Consider the following 11,696-nt stretch of genomic DNA (forward strand, 5'->3'; position numbering starts at 1 on the left):
CAGATAAAGCTGAGCAGGAAGAAAGCCTGTGTACAAAGTGTAAAATATGGCACACCTTTTGACCTTAGGCCATTTTGTTCATCTTGACTATTTGCCATTGTTTTCCTGCAAGTTGTCTTTCAGCTTTTCCATTTTGTGGGTTTGAGACATTAGTCCTTGTCTTGCTATAATTATTTTGCAAACAGCTGCTCAGACTGACATTCTGAAGACATATTCAATCAGGCTAAAGACACTTTAGATGTGTCTTAGATTCATGTTTATTGCTGAGATACCAAAGGTGTCTTCTTAGGGTTCAATCCATGTTATTGACTGATCACCCAGTTCTAAATCTCAGTTATAGAAGGCAGTATTGACATATTCATTTAACTAGTTTTCACTAGTACCAGCTGTTGTTTGGTTTATTGCTGATAGTTAATCTCCAAAGACTGGGGTTTTACTATGTTAATAAGATAGCTTAATGAATTTAATGAATCAATAACTGAAGCTGCAGAGGATTGCCTGCATAGATCAGTGACCGTCTCTTCTGTGGCATGTATTGAGAAAAGATTTTAAGACTAAAGAACCTGAAATGGAGTTGGAGCTCGAAACACACTGTTGACGCTGAACATTCAGTGTCATGAAAGCCTGTGGGAGCAACTCAAGCCTCTGCTTTCCACTAGACATGCAAACTAGGCATTAAGAACTTGTATACTGCAACAAACCTCTACTAGTAACTACTTAAAGAATTATTTGTAATGCTAGACGTGCAGTCAGTGAATTTTGTATAGCGCTGAGTTCCTTTAAAATACTCTTTGGCTGAATTCAGGTCTAGAACTGCTCTGATCTGAAATAAGCTATGCTTGAATGACAAGCTAACATTGATTCACTTTTTGTCCTGACATTTGAAATGTTTTTTAGAACAGACCAGCATGCCAAAGATGGTAGAATCCAAATGAAATTAAACACTTAATTTGCAAGCTTCTAGTCAGACTCATGCTAAGTAATGCAGTAATTTTAATGGAGCCCTGTTTGCTCCCCAGATAAAGAAAACATGAAGTTTCATTATAGATGTTAAAAGACATTTCCTTTCCTGGCTCCCAGGCAATCTATGTACGTAACTCAGAAGCATCTATTATAAAGAGGCATCATCAAAGTATGCCAGAAATGTTTGTTGGGAGTGTGTTTCATGCATTTTCCTCCAGAATCCAAACCAATGGTTTATTTCTGTTAATACAGGAATACGGCATGCCAGCCTATTTACAAATGCTGGACACTTTGCTGCAGCTTTTATTTCTCTCTAAAGAAACTATAGGCTTTATATGTTAAACCTGATTTACAGATCTTGAATCCTGAAATATCTATCAAGTCAATGTGTGTGATTAATTGCTTGGGTTGTATTATTGATACGCTGCACAGGAGGTGTAAAAAGCAAATTTTGTTTACAGAATCAATTCATAATTATAGGGATAGAAGAGCAAATCTTAGAGCAAAATCTTCTCAAATAGAAGAGCAAGTCTTATGCATCAATATCAAATCACATGTTATTTCTTAAATTGCATTATGTGGAAGGCTACTCCTAATCAGCTGAAGTGTGGTGGTGAAGCTTTGCTAAACGAATGTGCTTCAGTTAGTGTCAGCTGGAGTTTAATTGGGTCCCTACCACGCAGGTTCCTTTCAATATCATTTACAAACAGACATACATCAGCACAAAGGCAGCACATTGAGCAAGCATATAATGAGCTATATTAAACAAAACAGGAAATGAAACATGAAAAATTACAGACATCAGCCTTTAATAGGCTGCAGGCCATGACATCCATCACAGCAGTGGCTTTATGAGTGCTTGCAGAACACTTAAGAATCAATTCAGTATATATGCTGCGCATCCCTTTAATTGCTAGTATTTCACACTGTCTGAAAATTAACACTGGCACATGAAGTGGACAAACATTTGAGTTCTTTGCTTTCAAATATGAGCACCAAAAGATTTATGAGTGATTGAACACATGCTAATGTGCTCAAGTTACGTGCCTGTATAGTTCAGGTACAATTCCCTTTCATCCCAGTGAGGCTACATTTATTACTGCAAGTAATTTAACACACCAAGCAACAGATCACACCAGTTGGTGCTGAGGCTACATCCATCCACTTTGTCTGTGGTTTGGGGAGTTTTACTTTGGGTTGGATATAGTGCAGTTTTGGGACTGCATGCTCTCACCATTCAAGTTGTTTAAAGCTGTCCAGAGGAAAATTATCTCAGCAAACTTCACATACTCAATTCCTGGCTCCTCTGCGAGCCCGTCGAGCGAGCCCCACGCTATCCTTTTGTTTGTCACACAGATGACAGTAGCACACCAGTGCCCCCACCAGCCAGTGGCACATACACAGGGCAGATGATAGCCAGCTTTGTTTCAGTTCTTTCTCATGTTCCTGCCTGGTTTTCTTTCCTGCTCATTTTCAAGCCTCAGGATGGTGCCTGCTGCCTCTCCCCCTCCCCAAGTCAGGGCAACAGCTGCAGCTCCAGAGTGACCCTCTGAACTTACACCAGGCCTCTTTGACTTCCTTGCATATAAGGAAGATGCACAGACTCCCACTATCACCACAGTTTGCCACATCCCCATCTCACACTGTGGTAGTGGTGGAGCCCACTGGGTCTCAGCACTGGCTGGCAAATGATGGTGTGTTTATAAGCACTCCTCTCTCTCCCTGACACTGCCAGCACTCAGACACCTCCTTGGCAAGGGGCACTGACCACACACCAGTGTAACACCTCTCTGGTGGACTGGACTGGGAAGGGGTGGAAGTAGTGTAAAGGCAGCCGTAGCAGAAGGACAGGCTAGTTATGAGGAGGAAGGGAACAAGCAGAAGGAAAGGTTATGGATGAATAGCTGTGATGGTCCCTTCCAAGTAGAACAAGTTCCCTAAAGCAGGTGGTCCCTGGAGTGTCCAGGCCTGACTTAGGTGGATGAAAGCTTTCTAAGTGAGGAGGGGAGAATGAAGCCACATCCTCCAAAATCTGTAAGATACCCTGGCATCACAATCCTGTGGTGCAGTGTACAACTGAGGGAAGGAGCAGACTGCACGTGGAGATGGAAAGATGTAACAGGGGAACATATGCCATGCTATCCCTATGTGTGGCTGTTGCTTAAGATCTTCAAAACCAGCCTGGAGTAATGAAAAAAGCTGAATAATTAGCAACGTAAGGGACTTTGATTTACTACTTCATAATATTTGTGACTTCATTAATTTGACAAATTTCATAAATACTTAGAGTTCTGTATGTGTTTGCAGCGAGGAAGTATGATTTAGTTTCTCAGTGCCTACTACTGGAAATTCTTCACTAATATTGAAATAGAAGGAGGAAAATTATCAGCAGTGGTTGATCAGAAATACGAAGATGTGAAGAGAGGCTTTAAAGAATACAGAGCCAGGCTCTTCTCAGTGGTGACCAATGAAAGGACAAGAGGTACAACAGGAACCACAAGAAGTTCCCTCTGAACATCAGGAAATACATTTTACTGTGCAGGTGACCAAGTACTGCCACAGGTTGCCCAGAGAATCATAGGATCATAGAATCTGTGGAGTCTCCATCCCTGGAGATACTTTAAAGACATCAGACATGGTCCTGGGCAAACAGCTCTAGGTGGCCCTGCTTGAGCAGGTAGGGGTGGACAAGGTGACCTCCAGAGGTCCCATCCAAACTCAACCATTCTGTGATTCTGTGAATGAACTTTGATTATACAGATTCATAATCTTATTTCAACTGAGTAACAGGGTTATGAATAACGATCACTTGCCCACCTAAAATTAGGTGCCTAACAAGGTAGTTGTTTTGAAAGGGAGTTAGATTTTGAGTGGTTAAATCCCTCACATTTGTACAAAATAGTAATCAATCTAATAGTGTGGTGTTCTTAAATATCAAAATAATGAACTTAACAGTTGAATCAGCAATGAACTCTTAACAGTTAGATACATTCATTTATCTTCACTGCAATAACTAGGAATTCTATAGTGCAGGACAGAAAAAAAAGCAAGATACTGTAAAGTACAGACAGCTGTAATCACTGAGACTGAGAGTATGAGGAGGTAGAGAAAAAAAGTTTATTAAGGCAATCCTACTTCTGCTTTTAAAAACATATTTGTGTTTATTGCATAAGACTCCATTTTGTAAGGTGAACTTTTAAGTACAGTCCTAGTTGCTTAAGTTGATATTTTGGTGTCTAGAATGGTCCAGTAGCCATTTTTACTCCATCTCCTACAAGTATTGAGTCCATTAAGAGCCATCACACATCTTTCTCCATATACTTTTGATGTCCAGCTGGAGTTTGAAAAGGTAAATGAAGACAAAATGTTGTTTTCAGGTGGAATCCTTTGTGCAAAACTTCAAATAAGCCATTTTTTAAACATAGCTGAGAAGACCTAATCCAACTGTTCCAAGTGTTTTCATTTCCTTCAGGAAAACTTTTACTGATGATATTTTTATTCTCTCTATATTAAAATTCATAGTATTTACTAAGGAGATCATTGAGACAAGAAATATGGGATGTCAGCTGAAGTTTATGGTGCCTGGAATATTATATTAAATAGAAAGGCACTTGCATTTTACCCATCACTGATGGAATTGTTCTGTACTTCATCATAGTGATCCAAATCTTCCTGCTGTTGACTGTACACACAACTTACATGGCAAGTGAATAGAGAACGAAATCAGTGGTAGATAAAGAAATTTTAACTGTTTGCTTTTATATCCATGTTCTGTTCAGTCTTTCACTAATCCCTTACTTTTCCTCCTCTGAATACAGACTCATGAATACATACACTCCACACTACTACAAACGTCCATAAGCACATTCAAAAATTTCACCTCATTCCTTAGCACCAAAAGCTACTTTCTGACAAGGTCACTAATGAGTGAGGGAAGGAACCAAGAAAATACAACTAGCGTGAACCATTTCAAACACATACAGACGTCAAAAATATTGCAAATTTTTTCAAACCCTTTGATAGGAAAATAGTTTTTTAAAATGGGAGACTCACAAAGGGTCAGAAGACTCTTGTCCAGCACTAGAAGAAAAGAAAATGAACAAATTCTCTTTTGGAACAAAGATTTAACGTTACATTTTAGGAAGCAGTATGATTCTTAAAGACTGGTTTTCATTCAAGGTGCTCACTCAATACTAATAGCTGGTAAATAAACTCAAAAGTAAAATTAAAATGGTTTCTGTATATTGTATTCAGAAACACAGAATTTTCTGTTGAATCTGGAGAGGATTTTTCTTACTATGCACTACCCCATTCTGATTAGCTGTTACCTTCCATCCTTAGGAAGTACATGTTATGGGGGGACAGAGATCATATGAGCTTTTTCTGTCTAAAGTCCTCCAAGTTCTCAATTGACCATCACAGAAAACCAGCATTTTAAAATGTCTTTTTTAATTTTTCCCCTCTTTGAGTTTCTGTTATGATGTGGCATCTGAAAATCTATAGGACCAGCAGCTTTTTGGAGTAATGTAGATGACTGGCACATGAATTCATGTAGAAGAGAACTGAGTATTACTCTGAGGATGAGCAACTATTTACAATGTTAATTCAGAAGCAGCTGCTGCTTCTTCATTATGTTAAACCTCTTGCTGTATTTCCTGTAATTGTATTTACAAGAATCTGGATTTGCATGTAAGGAAAGGTTTTGTTGCTTATTCCCACTGACAATATTTAATCATCAAGTATTTACATAAAAACTTATTGTTACATTCTCCTCTATCCCTTGGAATGCAGTGCTTTGTTACAATGCATATCTAAATAATCCATGTTCTCAATTTGATTAAGTGATAGTACATAATTTCTAGGTTTACAGAATAGTGTTAAAAATTAATCTCAGTGTAGCAGAGTATTTCACAGTATTAAGGAGCATAAGGAAGTGTTATCCTAACCAGATAGCATGACACAAACAGCCGAGATTCAGGAAGTGTCTCAGGAAAACAACTGGAAATGAGAAGCCAAGCTAAACGGTGCCCCTTATTTAGAGTTCGCAGTCACATTTCGGAGTGTTCCACAAGTCAAATCCCCCCTTCATCCAGTTCCTGAGGATCTGGGGAACTCTAGTCTGGAAGGGCTGCTCCGAAGAACGCCTGCTCTCATGGAACGGTTCCCACTAGCAAAGATGAAGCTAACGAGGCAGAGAAAAGCCATCTCACCCAAGATGAAAGAAGTGTTTGGATCCCTGGAATCTCAATACAGACACTTTTTAAGGCAAATTGGTGGGTTTAGCATCAGAAGGAACTTCTTCCTTCTACCCCTCTCTCCAGCTCCTTGAGAAGAAGGTGTCTTGTATCGAAAACACTGTGGTACAAGACTCAAGAGGCAGGGGAGGAGTTATGTTGTAAAACATTTCCAAGGGGCAACCTGTCTGTGAAATTAGTCGCACTAGTTATAGTATCAGCTGAACAGTGCCCCACTACACTCTGCTCTTGGTCATTTGGAATCTTAATCTGTTTTCCAATAAAAGCAATTGTAATTTTGTACCACCGCAATATAAAGAACCTTTTATAAACCTGTCCTTGCCAGCTGAAAGAAGGCATCAGATCTAACCTGGTTATACACTACATAATTACATATATTCTTTGGTAGCTCTGATGTTTACTTTAGCTCCAAATCTGGCCACAGAGTCACAACTGCTTGTGACATAACATTAATACCACAGCTTGATCATACTGGGCCAGATTGAAGGGCAATGTTGAATAAAACGGAAAGTTGGATGTTAAGTGAAACACTGTGTAACGTGCAGAAGTTGTGAGTAAATTGTGTGTGTTGGATGACAGTAAGCAAAAACAGATAAAAAATAAACTCCCGGGGACAGAAAAGTAACTGCAACAGAAGGGGAAAAAGGGAAGACTATCCAATAATTTCTCTCTTATGCTTTACTTTTATGCTGCACATGGTGTTATCAATTTATGCTCACCTAGACCAGCTAACCTTAATTAATACATCACCATCCCACAGATTCTGAATCTGCACATTGAGATTACACAGAAAAGAACATCCCTCATTTGCCAAGGAATGCAGCAATCGAGATGAATACTGATGATCAGAAAGGAAAACTCCTTGGTTCTCCCAGGCAAAAAGCTGCAATAATATCACAGGTTTCGCACACGCTTTTTCTAAAGAATGTCATGTCAGGCTTGAAATACTTCAGATGTTGTCATCAAGGCATCCTGTGGGAAGAGTCTGTTCTATACTGTTGAGTAATGCTGTTCTGCAAACAACAAGAAGCAAGCTGTGAATACCACATTCAAGCTATATGATTTAAACCTGTTTTGAGTCTAGCCGGTTCCCAGAAACAACAGCAAATTCATTATTATCAAGATAATACATGCTCAAATGGAATTATTTTGTGGGTTGATACTATTTTACCTTCTCATTTCTTCCTTTTGATTTTGCAGGCAAGAAGAAAAGAAAAGAAAGTCCCAGTCTGGTGAAAGGCCTATGAAAGATGAACGCGTTTTAAACCTCCAGAAAAAGATTGTAGAAAAAGCAATGGAACGTAAAAAGCAAGAAGGACTTTTAAAGATTAGCCCCCAGAAAGCCAGCATCGCATCAAGGAAGGTCTGGGAGTTACATAAGGAGAAAATCTCTGCCATAGACCTGCTGTTCACAGACCTTTGCTCAACTGCCAGCACTGGCAAGGGGGGCTGAGGCAGATGGTGCCTTACGTGACTGGCAACACCCTGCTTCCTGCATAGGCACCAGCTCTCCAAACCATGACCTTGACCTCACCTTCTTGTCACATATTCTGCTACCACAGAGCAGGGCTCATCCCTATGACACCTAGCTTCCCACTCTTGTTCCCACACATTCTCCTCCCATCAAAACGGCGACCTACCCCCGTCTCCAGCTCTTGTCCTTCTCAGCTTCCTGTCACACACATCCCATTAGACCAAACTGGGATGCTCGCCTCCTCTCTTACCCAGGGCTTGTTACAGTTTTTGCCTTCCCTTTACCCAGCCTGGTCCCACATCAGATGGAACCACCAGCAGGCCTGTAGGCTTCATGCTGGTTCACACTGGTCATATTTCCTTGGCAAGTGTCTAAAGGCAAGAAGTGAGGAACTGCTGCTCCTGCCACCTCTGCCAGTGCCTCGTGCATGGCAAACACTTAGCAGTGGTTTGTGTACCAGTAACAGTAGCTGCACCACAGCGCATGAATCACTGCAAGGGAACAGGCAGGACTGATCACTTTTAAGAGCTGGGCTAGCCCAGTATAAAATTAGAACTAAATCTCTTAATCTGTTAAAATAATAATAACTCTACCTATTTTGTGAGAACATGAGATGAAGAGAAGCTCAATGAAAAGGAAAACTGTATTTTTCAAGTGTGTAAAGTTTAAAAACCAAAATAGTGCAGTCTTGCAGAGTATCGATGTTTGATGCCTTCAGAGTCCCCATTTCAGGCAAGAAAGCACATTGGTGCTTATATAGACCTTGAGGTCTATCCCTTTTAGCAAAGAAAACATTGAAAACCAATGTGAAGAAAGCATTTCCTAAGCTGGGATGGCTTTCTGAACTAAGGTTTGGAACACAAGCTTAAACACCTTGCCAAACGGAGTCCAGAGTAAAGCAGAAGCAATAAACGCAGACTTCAAAGCAAAGCAGCCATATTACAAACATGAGACATTTAAAAATAAACAAAGAACAATTATAAATTCAAACTAGGACTTTTGACTACCTGATGTGGGTCTGTATTAGTGCTCTGCTGTCATATGAATGAGCAATAAAGCCAGGGTGTTGAAGTTGTTTTGAAGTTAGATTTTGTCCTTTTCTTGAGCTTAGCTTTACGAAGTAAATGTCTTCAGATGTCACAGTGGGTTTGTTTACATTCTGCTCAAATGTTAAGACATCTGTAACAAAAAAAAAAGAAAACAATAGGAAAAAATCAAGGTTACTGTAAATTATTTAGCTGTTTTGGTCTATCTTCCATCAGTGCTGTTCAGCTCTGCGTGACCCTGTCCAAATGTTGCCACAGGGAAGTGGCTCAATCCTGGTCAGATACAGTCAGCAACATCTTTACTGTACTTGACTTATATATTTCTGGAAATGGGCTAAGTGTGACCATAGGAAAAAATTCCTTCCTTTGTTATAGTGCAATAGTTATTTGGCATTTAGAATGTACCTGCGTTTTAGGTTCACAGAATCATAGAGTGGCTTAGGTAGGAAGGGACCCTAAAGATCATCTAATCCAACCTCACTGCCATGGGCCTCTCAACCAGACTAGGTTGCTCAAGGCCTCATCCAGCCTGGCCTTAAACACCTCCAGGGAGGGGGCATCCACAACCTCTCCAGGCAATCTATTCCAGAGTATCACCACCCTTATACTGAAGAACTTCCTCCTAAGATCTAGTCTAGGGTCCTCAGTAAGTAGAAGAAAAAGTGACACTAACCCCTTGTATTAAAATTCAAGATTGTGGCTTCAGTTACATTTGTGTAGACTGTGTTTGTGCTGATGTAAGCCAGGGTAGTATTTATATATAAATCACTATTATATTTTAATAAAACATAATTTATATTCCAATTTGGAACACACAAGAAAAATAATCATTAACTTAAAACCCAGTATTTTTCTACCACTTTAAGCAAAGAATCAGATGAAAAAGTAGCAGTTTTCTGTTTGTTCTCAGCTTTTTTTTGCAAATGCTGTCTTCTGAACTCAGCTTTTGAGTCAGCAGACCACTGGAGTCTCATAGGATTTGTGCAACTATTCATTTATGGCTTCAAGAATAAACTGTTGGCAAAGAAAGAAAGGTAGCAGCATTGCAGCAAACCATCCAGACATGGTTTTGTCTTGACTTAATGTTTTGTGAAGTGTTGCAGCTGTCTGTAATTCATCTTAAACTGGGCAACCCCCTCGAGTTAGGTTTACTATTCATTACACCCAGTTTGATGTTGACAAGTTTCCCACTCATGTTAGCAAGTAAACTGCGTTGCCAACCAGCCAGATGATCAAAGAGAAGTTCAGTGTATCCTCTAATGAGAACCACCGTATTAGCTGCAGTCTGATCATCTGTGTGTCTTTTCTGCAGGATTCTTTGCAATGGAACCACTGGAAAGAACTGGAAGAGAGTCGGGAAAGACAGTTCAAGATCCTTCAGCATGGCTTCATGGCCAGAGAAACAGCTCAGAAAATGGCTGCCTATGAGGCAGCAAGAAGCAGAGCCTCAGTCTGTAGATTGCATTCTGAAGTAAAATAAATTCATCTGGGACAAATTCGGGCCTGCTGGAAATCTCCCACTGTGCCTATTGACTACAAGGTTGAACTTTACTCTTGATTTTACCTTTACAGTGTGATTAGAAAAATTAGGGGCATAAGGCACAACAGAGGCACAATAGAATTAAAATGTATTTTTTTTTGTAACAGAATTTTATTTTTATGGTAAAAGGACACTTTCATTTTTCTGTTAGAATCAAAAGCTTTAAGAAACCAAAACCTTACTATTGGAGCTTCTACAGAAGAAGGGCAAATACCTGGATAAGAATGTTGAGGTCTGCATTTCTGTTATCGTTTTATACTATGTCATGGTTTGCTGTGCTCATCTTTCCAAAGAATAAAAATTAGGGCAAAACCCAAGCAGCATTCATGTGCACAGGCATCTTTTGAGTCAGCCCAAGTTCCTAACACATCGTCTTACATGACAGCAACTGTGCAAAAGAAGATCACCAATTTCAACACTGGTTTTAGTGGATGAGGGAAAAAATGTTTGGAAAGTTTAGATGTTGTGATAGCTTCTGGGAGCCCGAGTCTAGATTCAGTGACCCAGACAGACCATCCATCTATTCACAGATGTGAATCTCTTCAGTCTTTAAGCAGTGAAAGGAGAGCATAGCATTGCCTGTTCTCTTTAGAGGGCTGCTTCCAGAAAAAGTCAAAATTCTGTTACTCACCTAGAAAACAATTTGTCCTCTATGACGATCTCTATACTGTGTAAAACAGGCTTTAAATAACAAGACTTATTCTAGGCACAACGCCAAGGAGGATATAAATCTGAATTAAAATCTGCACAGCAGTAAGACTATGTAATGTATTTTTATTTTAACTCCATGCCAGTTACTAAGTGTTTAATTATGGCTACTGCAAATATTTAAATTGAAGGAGACTGTTGCTGACATTACAGTCAGGAAGCTGCTTTTAATGCTCTCCCAACATTACGTTCCTCACTCTTTCCCGAAGGAAGGCTAATGGAATTCTTATGTTGCCATCTAGCTGTGAAAAGCACTTCCACAATTCTCAGGCTGATAAAGTGTGCTGTGTTTTTCATTCCAAGTAAATGCTGCAGCAGACTACGAAAGCGATGCCGGGCTCATGCTTCCTAGAAAGAGGTAAGGAACACAGGAGAGTGAAAAGAAGGAATTATAGCAGGGATAGTGCAGAGAAGAGGGAACACATTATGACTAATAGGGGAGTGCAATAGCTTAAAACAACAAACCCTTGGTGGCAGGGTGTTTATTTTCCTTTGCAGATGTTCAGCATTCAGTTGTGTTGTATTCCAGAACAACAAAGCCAAGTGGTGACCAAAACACGTCAGGCTTCCAGGAGCTAGCAAGTAACTGGGCTGACGGTTGTGGTCTGGGATACGTCACGTGGCTGAACAGTGCCTCTGAACTTTTTGATGAGTCTTGCATTTTGAGAATTTAAAAAATATATACAATTATCATTCAGCAAACAGACAGG

At 39.9% G+C, this 11,696-nt stretch overlaps 1 protein-coding gene across 1 annotated transcript in view; it reads left to right on the forward strand.

The window, feature by feature from the left end:
- Nucleotides 1-10,209, forward strand: part of CFAP99 (cilia and flagella associated protein 99) — a gene marked incomplete at its 3' end in the record, with an annotated part of 55,824 nt that extends 45,615 nt beyond the window's left edge. Inside the window, exons 14-15 of the mRNA XM_008949285.1 lie at nucleotides 7,419-7,581; nucleotides 10,051-10,209. Of these exons, the coding sequence (XP_008947533.1) occupies nucleotides 7,419-7,581; nucleotides 10,051-10,209 (322 nt within the window). The remainder of the gene's footprint in view (nucleotides 1-7,418; nucleotides 7,582-10,050) is intronic.
- Between the last annotated feature and the right edge of the window lie 1,487 nt (nucleotides 10,210-11,696).

This window comes from Merops nubicus, unplaced genomic scaffold (assembly GCF_000691845.1).
Source record: "Merops nubicus isolate BGI_N331 unplaced genomic scaffold, ASM69184v1 scaffold47121, whole genome shotgun sequence".
Classification (NCBI taxonomy): domain Eukaryota; kingdom Metazoa; phylum Chordata; class Aves; order Coraciiformes; family Meropidae; genus Merops; species Merops nubicus.